The sequence below is a fragment of the Phacochoerus africanus genome, chromosome 4 (assembly GCF_016906955.1).
Source record: "Phacochoerus africanus isolate WHEZ1 chromosome 4, ROS_Pafr_v1, whole genome shotgun sequence".
NCBI classification, from domain to species: domain Eukaryota; kingdom Metazoa; phylum Chordata; class Mammalia; order Artiodactyla; family Suidae; genus Phacochoerus; species Phacochoerus africanus.
In genome coordinates this window covers 140,705,575-140,729,928 of record NC_062547.1, presented here as the reverse complement: position 1 = coordinate 140,729,928, position 24,354 = coordinate 140,705,575, and the positions used below count along the sequence as shown (strand labels likewise).

At 41.9% G+C, this 24,354-nt stretch overlaps 1 protein-coding gene across 1 annotated transcript in view; it reads right to left on the bottom strand.

The window, feature by feature from the left end:
• The window catches only part of CTNNA1 (catenin alpha 1), a 187,816-nt gene that overhangs the window by 133,736 nt on the left and 29,726 nt on the right, over positions 1 to 24,354 (bottom strand). The window contains exons 2-3 of the mRNA XM_047778741.1: positions 17,201 to 17,307; positions 15,084 to 15,279 (exon numbers count right to left, since the gene is read on the bottom strand). Of these exons, the coding sequence (XP_047634697.1) occupies positions 15,084 to 15,279; positions 17,201 to 17,305 (301 nt within the window). The 5' untranslated portion in view covers positions 17,306 to 17,307. The remainder of the gene's footprint in view (positions 1 to 15,083; positions 15,280 to 17,200; positions 17,308 to 24,354) is intronic.

Below are 24,354 nucleotides of genomic sequence, written 5' to 3'. Positions count from 1 at the left end.
AGTGTAGATAGAAGACATGCTCGGATCCTGTGTTGCTGTGGCTCTGGCGTAGGCCAGCAGCTGTAGCTCTGATTCGACGTGACTCAGATCCCGAGTTGCTGTGGATGTGGTGTAGGCCAGCAGCTATTGCTCCAAATTGACCTCAAGCCTGGGAACTTCCATATGCCACACCAGCAGCCCTAAATTAAAAAAAAAAAAAGCCCTGAATTTGAATACCTAAAACTTACCCATCACAGGATTTTGAATTCTTTTTTTTAACGGCCATACCCACAGCACATGGAAGTTCCCAGGCTAGGGATCGAATCAGAGCTGTAGCTGTCAGCCTACACCACAGCCACAGCAATGTGCGATCTGAGCCGAGTCTGCAACCCACACCACAGCTCATGGCAGATCCCTAACCCACTGAGCAAGGCCAGGGATCGAACCCATGTCCCCATGGATATCAGTTGGGTTCATTAACCACTGAGCCATGACAACAACTCCTCTCTTAAATATATCTGATTGAGGGATCTCATCAAAAAGTGATATAAGCGTTCTTATTTCTTTATCATTCCATTAACTTTCTATTTACAAAAATAACAAACTGACAGGACCACGTCTTCAAAAAATTATTTGCCAACTTCAAGGTAATCAAGGATTAACATGCATTTCCCAACCTGTTCCAATCCCTTCCCTCCACCTCCTAAAACCTTAAAATTCATTTTCCATGATCTGGTAATAAAACAAGACATCTTCCACACTTGTCAATGAGACAAGCTGGCAATATAGTTGCAAAGAATAACAGGTTTTATAATATAGTTCTTATGGGAAGAAACCAAATGGTGGAATATGTCTGGCATAAATCGCAAGTCCTGTGACAGCAGATGAACCTGAATAAACCATTTAATCTGCTCCACCCTTCCATTCATCAATGGAGGATATGGGGCAAAAACCACAGACTCCTAGATGATACCTCCATAATTATAAAGAACTGACAATGATTCATGCAATTCCTGACAGAGGCTTTAAGAAAATTTTCCTGGGGTGCCATTTTTAATACACAAAACTGTTTATTGTTTGAAAATCAATCCAGTTTAAAAAAAAAAAAACCATTTAATATGTTATTTAAACACTATGCAAGCCCATCGGAATCAGCTCTGAGAGCACCTAGAAAAACTCTCAAACTAAACTCTTCCCCTGTGGGTAAGAAAAGGAGCTTTGCAATGTCTACTTTTTCTGGTAGACAGAATGGATTTTTTTTAATTAAAATAGAGTACCACACATATTCATGTTCTCATTTTCCTTACTAATTCAAGTGTGCCCTGCTGCTATTCAAAAGCACTCCAAAGAGAGGCACTTACTTCCTGATTACACATTCAAATAAATGCGTAACATGCATTTCAACTTGGAATCACTTTCTTAAGAAATTAACTAGTAGAAACCACAGTTCTACATCATGGTTGAAGTCATGCCAAAGTCAAAAATTCAATACCTAAAATAACTTCCTCTGTACCTTACACCATATAAATATATTAAGGAGGTAATATTTCCCACCATAACTTAATATTACCCACTGTTAACTTAGTATCCTGGTTAACGTTACTATTTTTGCGAGTTTAACAAGATAGACTTAAAAAAAAAAAAAGAGGAGCAATTTCAAAATGACAGGGAACATGAGAATTTAATAAATTCATTCTCTTTCCCTCACTTCCAAGTCTCTGCAAAGTAGCATATGCTCACACATGGGTAGGGATCCAGGAGCAGAGAGCATCCCTGACACATCCCAAGTCAAAGAAAATACAGCATCCATCCTACAGACTTACAGTTTAAGTCGGACTGACAATTTTAAGACATAAAACACCTGGATGACAACCAATTAACAATTTTAAAATTTTTTTTATTTTGCTTTTCCTGCTTAAGTTAAATGAAGAGCAAGAGAAAACTGATTAAATAGCGAGAGTGGAGGAATAGGGGTCCTATTTTAAATTAATCACAGTCCTCAGGAACACACGAAGGGTAGGAATTGGAGTGGGAGCACTTCTAACAACAGATACAGCCATCACAGGATCACATGAAAAGAGACAGCCACAAAAATAAGAGGTGGAAACAGCATGAAAAAAAAGCTACCAAGACAGCAGGGGGAAAAGCAGGATAACCAATGAGTAGTCAGAACTTAAAGCAACCATATGAGAAAAATCAGCTGATTTAGGTTTAGTGAAGAAAGTGATTATACTAATCTTTTTCAAAATGTTAAATGATTCTCTGCTATTGCTCTTCCATAACATCATAAAGACTTTTTGAGGAGTTCCTGTCATGTCTCAGCAGTTACTAAACCCAACTAGGATCCATGAGGATGCAGGTTCAATCCCTGTACTCGTTCAGTGGGTTAAGGATCCGGTGTTGTTGTGAGCTGTGGTGAAGGTCACAGACACGGCTCAGATCCCGAGTTGCTGTGGCTGTGGTGTAGGCCTGCAGCTATAGCTCCAATTAGACCCCCAGCCTCGGAACCTCCATATGCCGCAGGTGCAACCCTAAAAAGCAAAAAAAAAAAAAAAAAGAAAAAAGAAAAGAAAAAAAAGACTTTTTGAAACCCATACTCAGTATTTCAGGATAAGAATATTTGTCATTTTTCTCCAGTGAAAAATTAAAGATCCCATATATAAGACCAAGCTCATGATTCGAGCTTGAACAAAACCACACTAACAAAACCAGACAAATTAAAATGCAGTCTCTCTCACACACCCACACAAAGCTCCTCAAAGCTATGTTTCAAGTCTTCACATCATGAACTTATTAGCAAATGCAGACTCCACTGTCTCCTGTCCATCTCTCAAATCCTACTCAAAACAGTCACTGACAGCTGCTTTGTTCGATCACATCTGCCTTTTAACATCTACCTTGCAGGCTGCCCGTATCACATGTGGGAACATCAGTCTGAGACTGCCAACATCTGCACTGGACAGGAGACCAATTTTCACCTCCTTCAATCTGACTGCCAGGGAGAAAATTATGCCTCAAGAACCTGACAGCTTGTGCTCAATATTCTTTGGTCAGAATAAAATACATCATTACCTTCCTTAAAACTGCCTTGCCAAGGAGTTCCCGGCGTGGCGCAGCGGAAACAAATCCGACTAGGAACCATGAGGTTTCAGGTTCAATCCCTGGCCTCGCTCAGTGGGTTAGGAATCCGGCATTGCCATAAGCTGTGGTGTAAGTTGCAGACGCGGCTCGGATCTGGCGTTGCTGTGGCTCTGGCGTAGGCCGGCAGCAACAGCTCCAATTTGACTCCTAGCCTGGGAACCTCATGTGCCTCGTGGTTGTGTCCTTGGAAAAGACAAAAAAAAAAAAAAAAAAGCACAACAAAAGCCTTGCCAAGATTCACACTGAAATACACACACACACACACACACACACACGTGTGTGTGTGTGTCTGTGTGCATACACCTCTCCATTTGTTTTATTTTCTACCTATATACAAATCAAACTGTTGACAAGTGAGAAGGCATCTATGTTCTTAATCTCACTACACAATTACTAAGATAAATAAAAGAATTCTCTTAATTAATATCAATTCAAAACACTCACTGCCTATCCCTTCTTCAAGAGGGCTAGTCCAGGTGTATTTATTTTATTTTATGAAAGATGGTCCTGGGGTTTTTCTATTCTCTTCTATTCTAGGCCGTGTCCGCAAGCATGTAGAAGTTCTCAGGCGAGGGCTCAAACCCGCTCCATGACTGTGAACAGAGCCACAGCAGTGACAACGGGATCCTTAACCTGCTGAGCAGTGAGCAGAGAACACCAGTGCCTACCCCATCTTCACGACAATGTTTCTAAAAGACCATCAGTTTTATCTGACTAGGTAATTCTGTACTTTAAAGATTTAAAAGAGCTGAGGCGAGGAAGTTCCCTTGTGGAGCAGTGGCTTAAGGATCCAAGTTGTCAGTGCTGTGGCATGGGTTCAAGCCCTGGCCCCCGGGAACTTCTGTATGTCACATGCGTGGCCCCCCCAAAAAAAAAAAAAGCTGAGAAGACATCTGTACAAGTCTATTAAAGAATCTGCTCACCGATCAAGATCACACAGATGCTGGCAAACTTAATAGTTTAAACTCTACTATTTTCAAAGACCAATAATACAGTTTTCTTACTCTAAAAGTGATGACACTTTCTACAGAAAAAGATGGTTCTTTGAGGATTAGTACTGAACAACTCTGACTGCTCTGAGTAACCTCAAGTCCTATTTCTACTCAGTGACAACAGGCTTGTACTATAATCAAAGTTTACCTGAAATGGAATAGTGACCCCAAAGCCAGAACTTGAAAAGAAAAGCCTCCAAAGAAATCTTAAGATACTGCCTAACACAAATAGACAGGAAAAGTGAGAAATTACAAGGCAAAAGTTAAAGTTTTGCTTTCTATTTCTAAGACAAGGATATTAAGCAAAAGAATTTATTCTATTTTCACCTTCTATCCACTTGGGAAGAAGGGGGATGTATGTGTTACTATTACACGTTTTGATCCATGGTGACAAGAGGCCTCAGTGAATTATCCAGAAGTTTTCATGCTGTCCACCACGTGAATAACAGCACAGACATGAAAGGTGACGGAGTATGGTCAGCGCTATGGCAGTCAAGGAACAAAAATCAAACCAGATGGTCTCGGAGGTAGTAAAAGTCAATGGCTTTTCCTGCAATCTCTGCTCTATTCAACAGAACTCAAGCACCTTTTCCAGGAGTGCCATCAGTCTTACACCACCGTTAAAGTCATTACAGACACATGCAATCAGGTCTTGATTCTCAACGCCAAGTTAATGCTGCTTCTGCAATATCACTAGATTAGCGATCAGAAATCTAAAAGATTAGCCTCTCTGGTCCAATAAGCAAAGTCTCAATTTTTGAAAACCTGGTAGAATTCCAATCAATAAGAAAAAAAAGAGTTTCAACAAATCAACAAAGGAGCATGAATGTTTACAGATAGCCTAGGGGCTCTGCCAAGCACCATCATGTTTCAGACACACTCCTACACAAACATGAAGAAATGGTCAACATCAATTACCTCCAAACAAAGCACATTTTTAACACATACACAAACATGAAGATAGCAAAACATTTTAATGGACTTTCCAGGTTTTCAACTATCAAGGATAATCTGCTTCCATTAAACATCATTTTATTACACCGCTGTTCCTTTGGCAAACACTCTCCCTTCCTTGTGTTCTGAGGTGAACATATGATACACACTGGCTAATCAATCTCCTCTGCTAACAGAAACTGGTTCAGGGCAGAACCATCAGTCCCCTCTATGACTAAGATATAAACACTAAAGTGAAACACCTCAAACTAGAAATGGGCATTTTGTCCAATATGCACATGTGAAAACAGAGGTAAACAAATATGTGCAGGCAAGCATGAAGAAAGTCCTTTCCTAAGAAACAATTAAAAAAAAAAAGAAAACTCAAAAAAAAAAAAAAAGTAAGTCCTTTCACTCGGTCACATCCAGCCATGTTTGAACCCAGGACCTACTCCTGGAATCCTCAATTACAAAGACCCACAAACTCCCTTTTTAGTTAAGTTTGAGTTGAACTTCTGTAACTTGTAATTGGTGAGGTTATGAACATTAGCAAACTCCAAACGGAGAACAATTTAGGGAGGCAATTTTTTTCTTTCTTTTTTTGCTTTTTAGGGCCACAGGTGCTGCATATGCAAGTTCCCAGGCTAGGGGTTGAATTGAAGCTGCAGCTGCTGACCTATGCCACAGCAACATGGAATCTGAGCCACATCTGCGACCTACACCACAGCTACGGCAACACCAGATCCTTTAACTCAGTGAGCAGGGCCAGGGATCAAACCCAAATCCTCATGGATACTAGTCGGGTTTGTTACCATTGGGCCACAGAAGGAACGGCTCAAGAAAAGGCAAAAAGCCAAAAAAAAAAAAAATAATAATCTTCAAACTGCATACCTATTTGTCTACTTTGCTGTATATAAATTATACTCTATTTTTTTTAAACATCTGTGCCCCTATAGTCCTACTCCAGGGAATACATCTTAAAGATACCAATTTTTTAAGGGAAAACATTATATGTACATGGTGTTCACTCATTACAACATTATATGTATCAAAAACATAAAAATAACCTCTAAGTCCAATAAAAGGAAAATGATGCAACAGAAAGTATTTATTTTTAAAAATTATAAACTCCAGGAGTTCCCGTGGTGGCGCAATGGTTAATGAATCTGACTGGGAACCATGAGGTTGCAGGTTCAATCCCTGCCCTTCCTCAGTGGGTTAAGGATCCGGCGTTGCCGTGAGCTGTGGTGTAGGTCGCAGACGCGGCTCGGATCCTGTGCTGCTGTGGCTCTGGCATAGGCCGGCAGCTACAGCTCTGATTCGACGCCTAGCCTGGGAACCTCCATATGCCGCAGGAGCGGCCCAAGAAAAAGCAAAAAGACCAAAAAAAAAAACCTATAAACTCCAAAGTTATACTAAATCATTAAAAAAAAATGCCTGTAACTAGTGTTAAATAAAACTAGGGTAAAATACATATGCAGGTAGTCAAGGGCTTGAAAAGAAATACAAAACTAGATAAACATAAAATACTATTTATAATAATTCAAAAAATAGGAGTTTCCGTCGTATTTCAGTGGTTAACGAACCCAACTAGCACCCATGAGGATGCGGGTTGGACCCGTGGCCTTGCTGAGTGGGTTAAGGGTCCGGCGTTGCCATGAGCTGTGGTGTGACCCCTAGCCTGGGAAACTCCATATACCACAGGTGCAGCCCTGAAAAGACAAAGTGTATTAATTAATTAATTAATGTAAATAAGAAAAAGTTTAGAGGAAATATATAGATATGGTACTAAACACTGACGAAAGAAATTTTTAAAAGATCTAAATAGATGGAAACATTACCTTGTTCAGAGAAGACTCAAAACAATAAAAATGTCCAACGTCCCCAAATTGATTACAAGTGTAATATAATTCCTATTAAAATCCTAGATTTTTTTGTAGATATACACAAGGTTATCTGAAATTTATATGGAAACACAAGGATTTAGAGTAGCTAAGACAATTCAGAAAACAGATATAGTGGGAGGAATCACTCTACTCATAACTGGTAGAGACTCACAGCTACAGCAATAGAGACTGTGTGGGGTATTGTCAGAAGGATGGACACATATATAATGGAATGAAATAGCAAACCAGAAATAAACCCACACATGTACTGATTTTTTTTTTTTGCTTTTTAGGGCCACACCCTAGGCACATGGAGGTTCCCAGGCTAGGGACTGAATCGGAGTTGTAGCTGCTGGCCTACCCCACAGCTCACAGCAATGCCAGATCCTTAACCCACTGATCAAGGGGATAGAACCTGCATCTTCAAGGATGCTAGTCAGATTAGTTTCTGCTGTGCCATGACGGGAATTTTTTAACAAGGGTGCAAAGGCAATTCAATGAAGGAAAGACATTCTTTTCAACAAATGATCCTGGAACAACTGGATGTCCATAAGGAAAAACAAGAACTTGACCTAAAGCTCGTGTTATACAAAATATAACCCAAAATGAGTCTGAAAGTTAAATGCCAAACTGTAAATTAAAAAAAAAAAAAAGAAAAGAAAAGAAACTCAAAGTTCCCACTGCAGTGCAGTGGGTTAAGATGTGGCATTGTCTTTGTCCCCAGCCAGGCACAGTGGACTGAGGATCCAGCATTGCCACAGCTGCAATATGGGTTGTGGCTGTGGCTCAGATTCCATCCCTGGCCCCAGAACTTTCATATGACACAGGTGCATCCAAAAAAAAAAAAACCACCAAAAAACTTTGTATGCAAAAAACCTATTAAATGGATGAAAAGATAAGCTACATCCACACCACAGAGTACTCATGGACTATTACCCAGCAATTAAAAATTAGGAACTCTTGGGAGTTCTCGTCATGGCACAGTGGTTAACGAATCTGACTAGGAACCATGAGGTTGCGGGTTCGGTCCCTGCCCTTGCTCAGTGGGTTAAGGATCCCGTGTTGCCGTGAGCTGTGGTGTAGGCTGCAGATGTGGCTTGGATCCTGTGTTGATATGGCTCTGGCGTAGACCGGCGGCTACAGCTCCGATTGGACCCCTAGCCTGGGAACCTCCATATGCCGAGGGAGTAGCCCAAGAAATGGCAGAAAGACCAAAAAAAAAAAAAAAAAAACAAAAAAAATTAGGAATTCTTGATACACACACCAACTTGATGGCTCTCAAGGGCATCATGTTGTGTGAAAGAAAAAAAATCCAATTTCAAAAGGTCGTCATCATAGCTGTATGATTCCATTTATACACTATTCGTGAAATGGCATGAGAGGTGGAGAGATTCGCTGCTGAGGGTTGGGGATGGTGGGCAAAGTAAGCAACATGGGTATGACCCCAATGGGTGGCATGAGGGACGGCTTCGTGGTGATGGGACGGCTTCGTGGTGAGAAAACCAGAGAATTACTGCGCCCATGGCCACTCCTGGTGTTCACGTTGTACTCCAGTTACACAAACGGAACCACTCGGGGAACCCGGGTGACAGGCACACTGGATGGCTTTGTACTATCTTGGCAACTCCTTGTGAATCAAAATAAAACGTTAAGAAAAATAAAATAACTTGTTGACTTTTATTAGTGTAAATAAACACTGAAGCACATACTGTAATGGAAATTTTTTTTAACTTGACAGAAAACTGCACAGCAGAATCTCGAAATGGCTCTAAGCTGAGAAGAATATGCTAATTATAGGTAATGCACCTGGAATTTTCTGTACCACACACTGTCTCAATATAGACCCTCAGTGACTCAACTCTGAGCAAACAAAGTATTACAACTTTGCCCACACCCGGTTTCTCGGTCTTATCTATAAGGAAGACCAGCCATTTACACAGGCCACGCGGGCAGCAAACCTGCGCACCCACCGACCAGTGCTCCTCCCTTTCCACCGTCCACTGCAGCAGCCCCGGCATCACCGTGCCCTCTCACTGCCTCCCACCTGGACCTTCTCTGGACTGCTGGTTGGGCCGCCAGGCCCTCCCAACCCCTTTAATGCTTCCTGCACACACCTGAGAAACGAATCTCCCCAAACACCACGTTTTTCATATCCTGTGTTGCCCAGATGGAAGAACTTTTTAAAACAGAAATAAAGTTAAGGAGACATATTTCAGTTTAATTTAAGAAGAAAAAATGTTTAAAAATAAACAGAAAGCAATGTTGGAAAAAGCTGCTTCCAGAGGTAGCAAGTGCTGTGTCACTAGATAGATTCAAGTACATGGAAACCTGCCTGAGCCTGGGAGACCTACTCCAGCCACAGAAAAGAACGCTCTAATTCTGCATCATCCCCCGACAGTGCTGCCTTCCTGACCTGGCGCGCCAAGCCTCCTCTAAAATCTAGCTCCCAGCTCTTTCCTGTCCAACCTCTCCTCCCCCCGACCCCTCCTCTCCAGACAGGGCCCTCGCTGTTCCCCAAGCACATCCTGCTTGGTCTGCTGGCTTTCTTCCCTAAACAACTTCTTCCTTCTTTCACCTTTCAAGACCCAGTGCACCTTCAGGAAGCTTTTCTAACCCAGTGCGTACCCACCTACCCCAGTCTATTCCTTGCATGCCACTCACTCACACTACTACTAGTTTACTGTTGTGTCCAAGTGTCCTGATTATAAGCTCTGAGACAAACAGGAAAAACAGCTCCTGTCTGCTAGAAGCCAGTTTCCCTTCACCAGAAACCACACGGCCACCTGGCCCTTCCCCAGCTCTGCTCTCTAACACAAGCTTCTCCGCAGGAAGTCCACTCCGGCCCAGCTCAGCCAACGCTGGCCCCATCACTTGGCAGAGGCTCGTCGGAAGCCGTGGAGGAACAGAGAGAGGCGCGCCTCAGATTCTGGGGGCCTTCTCCGCCCTCGTCCACCCGGAAATGCCCATGAGCTGCAGTGAAGAAGTTACTCAGGCAGCAGCCGAGTCTCTGGTCTTGGCCTTTGAGATCCGTGAATTGTCATTTCCGGATTAAAAAACCCTCTTCTGGGAGAGCCTATTCCTCATCATTCCACTTCCGATTTACCATCACCGGTGCTCCTCTCCTAAGGTCTCCGCTTCTCAAACCAGTTTCATTTAGGCCTTTCCATCTCTGGCCCTTGGATGTCCCCTCACCAACTAAGCACCCGCTTTTTCTCATCAGAGCCCTATTCAGGATTCATGAAATACATTCAGATACTCTTTTCCAGGTATTGTTAAAATACATATGTATAAAGAATGACTGCTAATGGAGACGAGATTTCTTTTGGGGGTGATAAAAACGTTCTGGAATTAAATAATGGTGACAGCTGCACAACTCTGTGATTATACTAAAAATCACTAATTTATATATACCCTAAAAGCGTAAATTCCACGTTAAGTGAATTATATCTCAATTTTCTTTTAAGGGTGAGATTCACCACTGATACCCCTGTGGTTACATCTGACACCGGTTACATCTGACACCGGGAAGGAGAAGCAGTAATGTCTGAGATGAGCCTTTTCTCACAAACACCTTAGAGAACGTAGGGAATCATCTTCCTCCAGCACATCAGCGGCTGTCACGGACCAGGCACCACGACAGTGCAGAGAGCGTACCCTGCTGAAGCCGAGCAAGGGGAAGACAACCAATTATTGACCACTGTGATAAGAGCTAGGAAGAAGAAGTGTCAGGTAAGAATGACCCAATCAGGGTAGGGAATGTGGTGGTGGGCAGGGTCGCAAAAAGAAAAAAAAGCACCTGTTAACTGCCCAGGTAAAAGGTAGGTCACAACTAGTTTGGGCTGATTAACAATACAATGAAACCCCTACAACGCAGGGATTTGGATACCATGCAGTTGATAAGTGGCTCCCATCTACTATAGGAGAGTCACCTTGTTTTGAGGTAAAGTGACCCTGCATTTATGTATGTGAATGTTTTACCCACTGAGAGTGTTATGATAAGGCTTTCGTGTACTCATAAATGTTTATTATTCATGTAATCAGGGGCAAATTCAAAAAGAATATTAAGTTATGCTGAAAAACTATACACATGCAAGTTTCTGGTTATTAATTACGACTGCACAGAAAGCACAGGGCTGACACTAACTCAAAGACACAGAAGGCCTAATTTTTGGCTCAAAAGTATTATCAATACCTAAATCAACATTTATTTGAAAACAGTAAGCTCATACCTTTAACAGTCTGGGAAAACTGAGATCAGAGGTCAACCCATGGTCAAATCCAGCCAACTCTTTGTTTTTAAAGTAACTTTTATAGAACAAAGACATGCCCATTTGTTTATATATTCTCTACAGCTGCTTTCTCAACGCAACTGCAAAACTCAATAGTGTCAAGAGCGCTAGTATGGCAAATAAGGTCTAAAACACATACTACTTGGCCCTTTATGAAAAAAGTACCAGCCTGTACCAGACGAAAGTAGCCCACACTGACTCAGAACAAAAAAATCTTATACATCCTTGAGCAATTAAGTGTTCCAGTGGATAAGCAACAGACTTGAAATGCAAAGAATCCTAACTCGACTTCATTAGTCAATCTGCTATGGGGCTCAAGAAAAATCCTACTTACTCTGCATCTTATATGCCATTAAAATTCAGAGCACTTAGGTCAGTGCTGCGTAAGTGCTCAGGACCACTGAAAGCGGGTTTGGGAAAGGTGTTTGTATTAATTATCTTTTCCTGTCCAACAAATTACCCTCAAAGTTGAGTAGCTTAAAGTAACTAACACCTCCCCAAGCCCTCGGCGGGTCAGGAATTCAGGGTTGTTTGGGACGGCCATCACCCGAAACTTGACTATAGCTAAGGGATCTGCTTTCAGTGTGGCTTGTTCACATGCTTAGCAAACTGGTGTGAGAGATCTCAGTTCCTCTCCTTAGGACCTCCTGAGTGTCCTCCTAACAGCAGCCAGCTTCCCCCAGAGTCAAACTTCCATGAGATGGAACATACGACAACGCTCTCATGACTGTGCTTCACAAGTGAAGAGCCTAACTTCCACACCACATTCTATTCACCAGAGAACCAGCACCTAAGTCCAACATACATTCAAGAGGATCACAATTAGGGCCCACTTTTTAAAGGAACAGGTGTAAAAGAATCTGCAGGCATATTAACGTCACTTGAGGGTTTCAAATGACAAGAGCTTCAACAACAAAATTAACAAGTTCTGGTTGACTAAAGAATCTGTGCTTAAGGGAGTTCCCATCATGGCTCAGTGGTTAATGAATCCGACTAGGAAGCATGGGGTTGCGCGTTCGATCCCTGGCCTCGATCAGTGGGTTAAAGATGCAGCGTTGCTGTGACCTGTGGTGTAGGTCGCAGATGCGGCTTGGATCCCACGTTGCTGTGGCTGTGGCATAGGCCGGGGGCTACAGCTTGGATCCCATGTTGCTGTGGCTGTGGCATACATAGGCCGGCAGCTACAGCTCTGATTCGACCCCTGGCCTAGGAAACTCCATGTGCCGCAGGACCGGCCCAAGAAATGGCAAAAAAAAAAAAAAAGAGTCTGTGCTTAACCATTTTCATTTATTTATTTTTTGCTTTTTAGGGCCGTACCAGTGGCATATGGAAGTTCCCAAGGCTAGAGTTCGAATGAGAGATGCAGCTGCCGGCCTACACCACAGCCACAGCAACTCGGAATGTGAGCCTCATCTTCAACCTACACCACAGTTCACAGCAACACCGGAACCCTGACCCACCAAGCAAAGCCAGGGATTGAACCCACATCCTCATGGAAACAAGTCAGATTCATTTCCACTGCACCACAACAAGAACTGCTATTTTGTTCTGATAGGAGAGAGGCTGCATCACCATTTGTTAACATTCTTCAAAGGAAAGTAAGCCAACAGGAAAAAAAAAAAAAAGCAAAGCGCTTCAGCTTTCACATCTGATACTGTAACGATGACATGAAACCGTTATGTTTTCACTTTAGTTGTAGGCGCTTTTTTTTCCCTGCAAGGAGCAGGGAAATTATGGTGAATAGATCATAAATAATTGCAAAGTTGGACTAAGACAAGAATTTATGATTCACAGCCACATAAAAGACTCAAAAATACAAACAAAAATAACAGAATTTTTTTTCTTTTTATGCACCCGTGGCATATGGAAGTTCCAAGGTTAGGGGTCGAATCGGAGCTGTAGTTGCCAGCCTACACCACAGCCACAGCAACACCAGATCTGAGCCACATTTGAGACCTACACCACAGCTCACGCCAACATCGGCTCCTTAACCCACTGAGCGATCAAACCCGAGTCCTCATGGATCCTAGCCAGGTTTGTTACCACTGAGCCACGACAGAAACTCCCCAGAAACTTAAATATGCATTTACAGTTTGGGGGTGGGGGTTGCTTAGGAAGGGTGTATTACACCATGATTGCTACAGGTTTGTATCAGAGTAACTTTTGAAACAAAGAACATACACAGCTGGGGGCAAGGGGAAGGGGGAGTTACGTGCATCAATTAAATGTATTTTTAAAATAAAGGTCTTAGTCACTAGACTCATGAACACTTGACCAAATGCACCTGTTAATGCTGTGAGTTGCATCAGAGGAGGCAAGAAGGCCTGGGAAACAAAACTTTCTCACAGACGATAATGAAGACCAGCCATCCTGGCTTCCTCAACAGGAAGTTCAAAAACTGTCCTCAATTGGACAAACCGCTCTAAAATAAATTCATTCAAAACCCACTCTACAAGATTGAAAGTTGCACCCGCAAAATTCAAGTCCACCCAGAACCTGAGAATGTGGCCTTATTTGGAATCAGGGTCTTTGTGCATATAATCAAATTAATGTCATACTAGGTTAGGGTGGACCCTAATTCAGTGACTAATGTCCTAAGAAGAGGGAACTTCACGCCCAGAGACACAGGGAGAATACCATAGGGGAGAAAAGTCAGAGAGGGGAGGGGTATGTCCATAAGCCAAGGAACGCCAGCAACAACCAGCAGCTAGGAAAGAAAACAGAACAGATTCCTCATCTAAGCCCCCAAGAGAGAATACACACCACTGACACCTTGACTTCAGACATCTGACCTCCAGAACTTCAAAAAAATTAATTTCTGTTGTTTGAAGCTACCAGGTTTGTAGTAATTTATTATCGCAGCCAGAGAAAACTAATACATCCACCTAGCTAGTATCAAGGAACTTAAATGTTCTCGTCATTTGCTGTGTTAGAAATATTTATTCACAAACTCAGAACAACTGGAGATGGCATCTCCATTCAGTGCACTGCCCTCTGGGTACTATTACAGGGGATGTGACTAAAGACTCCAAGGTACTGTGCACACTGCTGTCCGCTTTCAGAGCCACCCAGGTTCACCAAGGCCAGAAGTACATGCAAGGATTAGGGAATCAGTTCACCTTAGCGGACAGCCCACAGTCCTAAAAACAAAACCACAACAAAGAGACCGAAGTTTTTGTTGAAGTCCTCACGCTGGACCAGAAGTTTAACACAAAAGGACAGGTTTCAAGAAGTTAATCTTCCAGACTGAATGTCTGTCCTCCTTGTCCTACTTGTGCTGCAGCATCACAGTGATGACACTTTTTATAGTAACCACTGGTAAGCCATGAGTTACAGTATCACTTTGTATTACTTCTAAGTTTCCCAACACATGATTCCTTTAAGCTCACATTTAAATTACTTCAAACTCAAACAAGCGCAGATATGCATGGCTGATTTAACACACCAGTTGGACAGAATGAGGCCATTTCTAGGGTAGTTTCAGAATGGCTGGACTTTTTTCCATTTCCTTAGCCCTATACCTTCAGCATGAGCTAAGAGATATTACCTAGGATCAAAGATGAACCCCTGACCCATTTATTTTCTATCAAATTGTGTTATAACGTTTTTAAGACTCTACTATTACCTGGAACACCCAAGAGAAGTGGACTCAGTAGAACATCTCCAAAAAAGACGTTCCTTTGTTTGCATATAAGCTTAAGCCAGTACAACTTAATACATCTCCAATAACTGAATATTCTAAGTCACGTGAGCAACCAGCAAGCATGTGAGAATGAAAATACTGACCACAAAAAAGTCACCTTTAAGGATTATTTTTCTAGAAAGACCTACCTCTCTATACATAAATAGCACTATTGACCTACCTTGTTTTCGAACATCTTCCACAGCAGCCACAAGCTCCTCCTTGAGAAACTGACTCTCCTTCGCAATTTTATCCCCCTTCTCCAAGAAATTCTCAGTTGCTTGTTCAACAGATGCAGCCAACACATGAGCCTTCTTAGAACGACCTCTCTTCTTATTGGAGGGTCCCTTACTATTGGTGTTTACCAGAGTTGTAACCTAAAATTTCATTTTTGAAAATTAAATTTTAGTCAATTAAAATAAAAAAAAAAGCAGAAAGACTAATATCTTTAAAGATAGCAAGAATAAGTCATTCATAATAAGATGAAGAACCATACTTTTGAGATTCCACTAAAGATTAACAAGTAACATACAACTCTGCATGTTTAAGATCTCTGGGAATGATACTCTATTTAGCTTCCAAAATAATTATCTATCTCAATGTCTAAGGTAAGAAATATAATAAATACTTTAATTCCTCAAAGATGATCATTAGGTTTTACAAATTAAAAACTGCTAACAAACAAGTTACACACCTCTACTGTATGTCAGAAAGTTTAAAAAGATGTTAACAATGAACTTAATTAGCTTTGCCTGGAGGTTACATTTTTTTAGGTTTTAAACCTCTACAAAATGTTTTAAGATAACGTGCTTCTGAAATTTTTTCATAGCTAATTCACACAAATCTCAGCAACTAATCAGGAAAGGTCCTTAATAAAGAAAGGATGACTGCCCAAAGCAACCTACTGCGACGGTATTTTAAGCCTTAGACATTACCCATCGTTAATGCACGTAATACCAGACGTTCTGTAGGCTGAAGGTGACTCAAGATTTGTTTTTAGGGGAATCTGCCCCACAAAGACCCACTGAGAGCTGCAGCAGATGGGCTCCAAGGAAGTAAATATTCTAGGCTTACCACACTCCTACTTGCTTGCTTATTTATTTATAATACTAGTTTATATTTATGAACTAGAATGGAGTCTTTTTTAAAAGGCAGCACATGTCACTACGTCTCATTTTGGCACTCATGCCCTCTTTCCCTCTCTTTTTCACACACACACACACACACACACACACACACACACACACAGAGTAAAATGTGCCAAAACACTAAAAGTGCAGTTAGGAGCCAACAATTACTGTCATCACATTGTGGTATCTGCACTTAGAACATTCCAAACCTACACCCTCAAATTAAATGACCTACTAATTGATCCTAGACAACAAAAAGTGTGTTACACAGGGCGAAGAGATTTAATGGTCAAAGCTCCATATCCTCTCTTTCTTGGAAATGCTTTCAAGTACATTGAAATATATAGGGTAGTGGCACTACATACAACTAGCCCCTATTACTGTCAATAAGACTGAAGAAAACGGCAGCAACTATGGGCCAAATGAATCCACACATCAATATTTAATTGTTATTCGAGATGAACTAGCTCAATACTTTTTTTTTTTGGTTTTTTGGGGGGTTTTTTTTTGTCTTTTTAGGACCACACCCAAAGCATATGGAGGTTCCAAGGCTAGGGGTCCAATCGGAGCTGTTGCTGCCGGCCTACACCACAGCCACAGCAATGCCAGATCCAAGCCACATCTTCGACCTACACCACAGCTCACGGCAATGCCAGATCCTTAGCCCACTGAGCAAGGCCAGGGATCGAACCCACAACCTCATGGTTCCTAGTCAGACTTGCTTCTGCTGCGCCACGATGGGAACTCCCTAAACTAGCTCATTACTATCAGCCTAAACTCACCCTCCAATTAAGGCTTTGAGGAGTTCCCTGGTGGCTCAGCAGGTTAAGGATCCAGCATTGTCACTGCTGTGACTTGGGTTTGATCCCTGACCTGGGGAACTTTCAGGTGGCGAGGCCAAAAAAAAAAAAAAATCAATAAAACTATCACTCTTATGAGAAAAGAATCTGAAAAAAAAAATGGACATGTGTATACATAAAACTGAATCACTTTGTTGTACAGCAAAATTATCAGAACACAGTTAACCAACTATACTTCAATAAAACTTTTAAAAAAATGAAAGAAAAAAAAAAAAAGACTTGAACTAAATAACCTTGCCCCGTGTTTGTGACCCAGGCCTTTGCTATGGTACCATGTTACAACTATGTATTTGCTGGCAGATTCTTACCTGGGTGACAAGAGGCTCCAACAGTCTTTCAACTGCCAGAGTCCTGATCTCTAGGCTTTTGGGATCCCATTTGAAGTTTATGTTGCCTGTGTGAACAGCAGTCATTTCTGAAAGAGAAACAAAAAGCCAAGGTTAGGCAAATATCAAACACAAACATGAAACATAGAATACTTCTTCTCCTACTCAAGGACTCTTATACCAGGAAAGCCAAAATCACAAGACGAAAAAAATGTTTACTAGCCTGCACATGAAGGCCCAGTAGCTCTCACAACCTCTTGTACTTAAGATTTTTTTTTTTTTTTTTTGGTCTTTTTGCTATTTCTAGGGCCGCTCCCTCAGCATATGGAGGTTCCCAGGCTAGGGGTCGAATCGGAGCTGTAGCCGCCGGTCTACGCCAGAGCCACAGCAACACGGGATCCGAGCTGCATCTGCGACCTACACCACAGCTCACGGCAACGCCGGATCGTTAACCCACTGAGCAAGGGCAGGGACCGAACCCGCAACCTCATGGTTCCTAGTCGGATTCGTTAACCACTGCGCCACGACGGGAACTCCCCAAGATTTTGAGGTTATAAACATTAGGGGAACTGTAAGAGGGCATTTTCAAACACATAGAACTTTTCCCTTGAGGCTTCTCAGGCACCAACACACTTTTACCTCCAGTTTTTCCATACAGACTTAGAATCAGGATGAAAAGCTACAGTGAAAGAAGGCTAATACAGAGATTCTGGTTTGTCTTACTCCACATTTATAGTACACTATTATCTAAAAGGAAATTTCACTTCATTTTTTGGTTTTTCTCTTCTTTCTGAAGAGAACACCTTGTCTTATTCTATTAACACATGATGCTTAAGTCTGCTGCCCTCTGCATCTGCAGCTGCTATCACTCACGGCCAGAAGAAATTTCAAGTCTCACTTAGTCAAATATTGGTGTATTAATGTCAAGGTAAACTTCCATCAGACAGAGGCTTTAAGACTAAAGGGAAAGGAGTTCCCAAGGTGGCTCAGTGGTAAGGAACCCAGCTAATATCCGTTAGGATATTAGTTCGATTCCTGGCCCCGCTCAGGGGATTAAGGATCCAGCGTGGCTGTGAGCTGCGGTGTAGGTTGCAGACAAGGCTTGGATCCCACGTTGCTGAGGCTGTGGCGTAGGCTGGCAACTCCAGCTCTGATTTGACCCCTAGCCTCAGAACTTTCATATGCCGTGAATACAGCCCTAAAAAGACCAAGTAAAGCATTTGCTTCTTGGGCAGCACTGGGACGCAGTTTCAACCCCTGGCCCAGCACAGTGGGTTAAGGATTCCCACAGATGTGACTTAGGTCACAACTGTGGCTCGGATCTGATTCCTGGCCTGGGAACTCCACATGGCGTGGGGAGGCCAACAAAGAAAATAAATAAATAAACGCAGTGCCTAGGAGGAGTTCCTGCCGTGTCTGGTACAACAGGATCGGCGCTGTCTCTTCAGTGCCAGGTTGCAGGTTCCACCCCCTGCCCAGCACAGTTGGTTAAAGGATCTGGCACTGCCGCAGCTGTAGCACAGGTGGCAACTGCAACTCGGATCGGATCCTGAGACCCCAGCCTGGGAGCTCCACACGCAGCCAAAAAAAGAAAAAGCAAGAAAAAAGTAGTGCCTTGGATTTCCCTGGTGACACAGCAGGCTGGGGATCCAGTGAAGGTGTGGGGTTCAATCCCTGACCCAGGAACGTCAGCATGCCACTGGAGCAGACAAAACCATAATCATAAACATACTCACGGTCATGGCAGTGCCTCAAAGACCAAAGGAAAAACATAGAAACAGGTGAGGTTGGAGTTCCTGTCGTGGCTCAGTGGTTAACGAATCCGACTAGGAACCATGAGGTTGCGGGTTCGATCCCTGCCCTTGCTCAGTGGGTTAACGATCCGGCGTTGCCGTGAGCTGTGGTGTAGGTCGAAGACACGGCTCGGATCCCGCGTTGCTGTGGCTCTGGTGTAGGTGGTGGCTACAGCTCCGATTTGACCCCTAGCCTGGGAACCTCCATATGCCGCGGGAGCAGCCAAAGAAATGGCAAAAAGACAAAAAAAAAAAAAAAACAGGTGAGGTAAATACCAATATAAACTTTCCTACTTTCCAAATAACAAACTGTTGATAGAAATATAAAGCCTTAAAAGGGTGCATTCTTAGGAATCGGAAGTTCTACCTCTGGTGCTAAAGGAAAAATTAAGGTGCATGGAAACTTGGATACAATGATGTTCGTAACAGCATGGGATACAATCATTAAAAACTGGAAGCCACTTAAATTTTAAACAGCAAATCAAAGAATAAATAAATCACACAACCAACAGCATAATGGGACACTGTTGCTCTTAACAAACTATGCTGACAAAATTTAGGGGGAAAAAAAGTGTTCTCACCACCCATCTTTATTTCTATTAAATATAATTTCCTTTTACAAAAAACAAACAAAAAAAGGCTTTTTCAAGGTCTGATAGAGACTACTTTGCAGAAAGCAAGGAAAGGCACAAAGACTAACAGATCCTATCAAAAAAATACTAGGGGAGCTTCCATTGTGGCACAGCAGAAAGGAACCTGACTAGTATCCATGAGGATGCGGGTTCAATCCCTGGCCTCACTCAATGGGTCAGGAATCCAGCACTGCCGTGACTACGGTGTGTAGGTCACAGATGTGGCTCGGATCCCGAGCTGCTGTGGCTGTGGTGTAGGCCAGCAGCTGCAGCTCCAATTCAACCCCTAGCCTGGGAACTTCCCTAGGCCGGGATACTGGAACCAAAGGCCCTATTTGGCTAAATGTACAAATTGAATATGAAGAATACTCGGTAACTGTAACTGCCCAGTTATTCAATGGCAGCTATTCTATGACCACAGGGATCCTCAAAAGTTGGGAAAGAGGGTAAGAAGAGAATTTCTCTACCATGAATATAGAGTAGAACTAGAAAATGACCATTTTGTAAACTCAGTGTGATCACTGATTCAAAGAAAGATTATCAATGGACGTTAACACCAACAGGTACTACTGGAGAACAGGATACTGAAGGTGTCAAAAGATCACCTGACAGGATAATAATAATAAAAGGGGCAAGATATATCTTTACATGTTGATCTACTGCTCATCCACTTAAACAACTGAACTCGGCATTGCTAATAAGGCAACTCTGTTATTATATGCCTAATAAAATGCAAGAGGAAGTGGCTTAACATGCTCTAAAAAGCATTCTTGATGAAAAAAAGGATTTAGATGTTTTTCAAGAGCCTCAGTATTACTATAAGCTGAACAAATTTAGCTGTACAACAGCAAAATTAAGTGTTTATCAAACATACAAAGAGGAACTGATACCCATCCTCCTTAAACTTTTCCAAAAGGTTGAAGAAGGAACACTCCCAAAGACATTCTATGATGCCACCATCACCCTAATACCAACACCAGACAAAAGATACCACGAAAAAAGAAAACTATAGACCAATATCTCTGATGAACAGAGATGCAACAAATCTCAACGAAATTTTAGCCAACTGAATCCAACAACAAAGAAAAAAGAACATACACCACGACCAGATGGGATTCATCCCAGGTTAACAAAGATGGTTCAACATACGCAAATCAATCAACATCATACACCACATTAACAAAAGTCAAAAACCACATGATCATCTCAATAGATGCAGAAAAAGCATTTGACAAAGTCCAACTTCCATTCATGATCAAAACTCTTACCAAAGTGGGTAGAGAGGGAACATACCTTAATATAATAAAAAGCTATTTACGACAAACCCACAGCAAATATAATACTCAATGGAGAAAACTAAAAGTCTTCTCACTCAAATCTGGAACAACACAAGGATGCCCACTCTCATCACTGTTATTCATCATAGTATTGGAAGTCCTAGCCACAGCAATCACACAACAAAAGAAACACAAGGTATCCAAATTGGAAGAGAAGAGGTAAAACTGTCACTGTATGCAGATGACATGATGCTATATATAGAAAACCCTAAGAACTCAACCCAAAAACTACTCAAACCGATCAACAAATTCAGCAAAGTAGCAGGATATAAGATTAACATTCAGAAATCAGTCGCATTTCCGTATACTAACAATGAAATATTAGAAAAGGAATACAAAAATACAATACCTTTTGAAATTGCACCCCCAAAAAATCAAATACCTGGGAATAAACCTGTCCAAGGATGTAAAAGACTTATATGCCGAGAATCACAAAACATTAATCAAGGAAATTCAAAAGGATGCAAAGAAATGGAAAGATAGTCCATGCTCCTGGGTTGGAAAAATTAATATTGTAAAAATGGCCATACTACCCAAAGCAATCTACAGATTCAAAGCAACCTCTATCAAATTACCCATGACATTTTTCACAGATCTAGAACAAACAATCCAAAAATTTGTATGGAACCACAAAAGGCCCAGAATTGCCAAAGCAATCTTGAGGAACAAAAACCAAGCAGGAGGCATAACTTTCCCAAACTTCAAGCAATATTACAGAGCCACAGTCACCAAGACAGTGTGTTACTGGTACCAAAACAGACATAACAGACCAATGAACAGAATAGAGAACCTAGAAATGAACCCAGACAGTCAATTAATCTTCAACAAACGAGGCAAGAACATAAAATGGGGAAAAAATAGTCTTTTCAGCAAGTGGTGCTGGGAAAACTGGATGGCCTCACGTACATCAATGAAACTGGAACACATCCTCACACCATGCACTCTAAATGGCTTAAAAACTTAAATGTAAGACAAGACACCATCAAGCTCCTAGAAGAGAACATAGGCAAAACATTTCTCTGCTATCAACCTTACAAATGTTCTCTCAGGTCAGTCTCCCAAAGCAACAGAAATAAAAGCAAAAATAAACCAATGGGACCTAATCAAACGGACAAGCTTTTGCAACAGCAAAGGAAACCACTAAAAACAACCTAAGGAATGGGAGAAAATAGTTTCAAATGATGCAACTGACAAGGGCTTAATCTCAAAAATATACAAACAACAGCAAAAAAAACCAACAACCCCACTGAAAAATGGGCAAAAGACCTGAATAGGCATTTCTCCAAAGAAGATATACAGATGACCAACAAACACATGAAAAAAATGCTCAACATCACTGATTATTAGAGAAATGCAAATCAAAACTACAATGAGGTACCACCTCACACTAGTCAGAATGGCCATCATTAACAAGTCCAAAAATAATAAATGCTGGAGAGGGTATGGATAAAGGGGAACCTTCCTGGAGTTCCCATTGTGGCACGGTGCTTAACGAATCTGACTAGGAACCATGAGGTTGCGGGTTCGATCCCTGTCCTTGCTCAGTGGGTTAAGGATCCTGCGTTGCCATGAGCTGTGGTGTAGGTCAAAGACGTGGCTCAGATCGCACATTGCTGTGGCGTAGGCCAGTGGCTACAGCTCCGATTAGACCCCTAGAGCCTGGGAACCTCCATATACCATAGGAGCAGCCCTAGAAAAGGCAAAAAGACAAAAAAAAAAACAACAGAACCCTCCTGCAGTGCTGGCGGGAATGTAAATCGGTACAACCACTATGGAAAACAATACGGAGGCACCTTAGAAAACTATACATAGAACTACCATATGACCCAGCAATCCCACTCTTGGGCATATATCCAGACAAAAGTTGCCTTGAAAAAGACACATGTTCCCTGCAGCACTATTCACAACAGCCAAGACATGGAAACAACCTAAATGTCCATCGACAGATGACTGGATTAAGAAGATGTGGTAGACATACACAATGGAATACTACTCGGCCATAAAAAAGAACAAAATAATGCCATTTGCAGCAACATGGATAGAACTAGAGACTCTCATACTGAGTGAAGTAAGTCAGAAAGAGAAAGAAAGATATCATATGATTTCACTTGTATCTGGAATCTAATATATGGCACAAATGAACCTTTCCACAGAAACGAAAATCATGGACATGGAGAGCAGACTTGTGGTTGCCAAGGAGGGGGAGGGAGGGGGAGGGAGTGGGAGGGACTGGGAATTTGGGGTTAAGAGATGTAAACTATTGGCTTTAGAATGGATAAGCAATGCGATCCTGCTGTAGAGCACTGGGAACTATGTCTGGTTACTTGTGATGGAGCCTGATAAAGTGAGAAAAAGGAATGTATACATGTATGTGTCACTGGGTCACCTTGCTGTGCAGTAGAAAACTGACAGAACACTGTAAATCATCTATAATAGAAAATTTTTTTTAAAAATTAAGTGTTTATGAGTTCCCCTGCAGCACAGAGAGTTAAGGATCTGGCATTGTTACTTCAGGAGCTCGGACCACTGCTGTGGCACAGGTCTGATCCCTGGCCCAAGAACTTCCACATGCTCTAAGTGCAGCCTAAATTAACTGTTTAACCTGAGTCTAGTAAAGTCTCTACACAGGGATTCTAAATTCTAATTTCAGGAGTTCCCATTGTGGCTCACTGAGTTAAGAACCCAACATAGTCTTCATGAGGATGCAGGTTCAGTGGGTTAAGGTTCGGACATTGCTGCAAGCTACACTAAAGGTCACAGATGTGGCTCAGATTTGGTATTGCTGTGGCATAAGCTGCAGCTACAGCTCCAATTCAACCCCTACCCTGGGAACTTCTGTATGTCACAGATGTGGTCACACAAAAAAAAAAATTAGTAACAAATTCTAATTTCAATGCATGGATCCCTTCAGTAGTCTAGCAAAGCCTATGGACCAATGTTGTCCAAAAGAAACATAATGCAACCACTTACATAATTTAAAGTTGTCTAGTAACCATGATAAAAAAAGTATAAAGAAACTCATGAAATTTCAATAATGTATTTTCTTTAAAATAGTATACCCAAAATATTATTATTTCAATGTGTAATCAGTTTTTTTTGTGTGGTCTTTGTTTTTTTTTTTAAGGGCAGCACCCATGGCATACAGAAGTTCTCAGGCTAGGGGTCAAACAGAGCTGCAGCTGCTGGCCTATGCCACGGCATACACCAGATTTGAGCCATGTGTGCAGCCCACAGCCTAGCTCACAGAAATGGCAGATCCTTAACCCCTGAGCAGAGCCAGGGATCAAACCCATGTCCTCATGGATACTAGTCGGATTCATTACCACTAAGCCACAACAGGAACTCTTTTTTTGTTTTTTTGGGGTTTTTTGTTT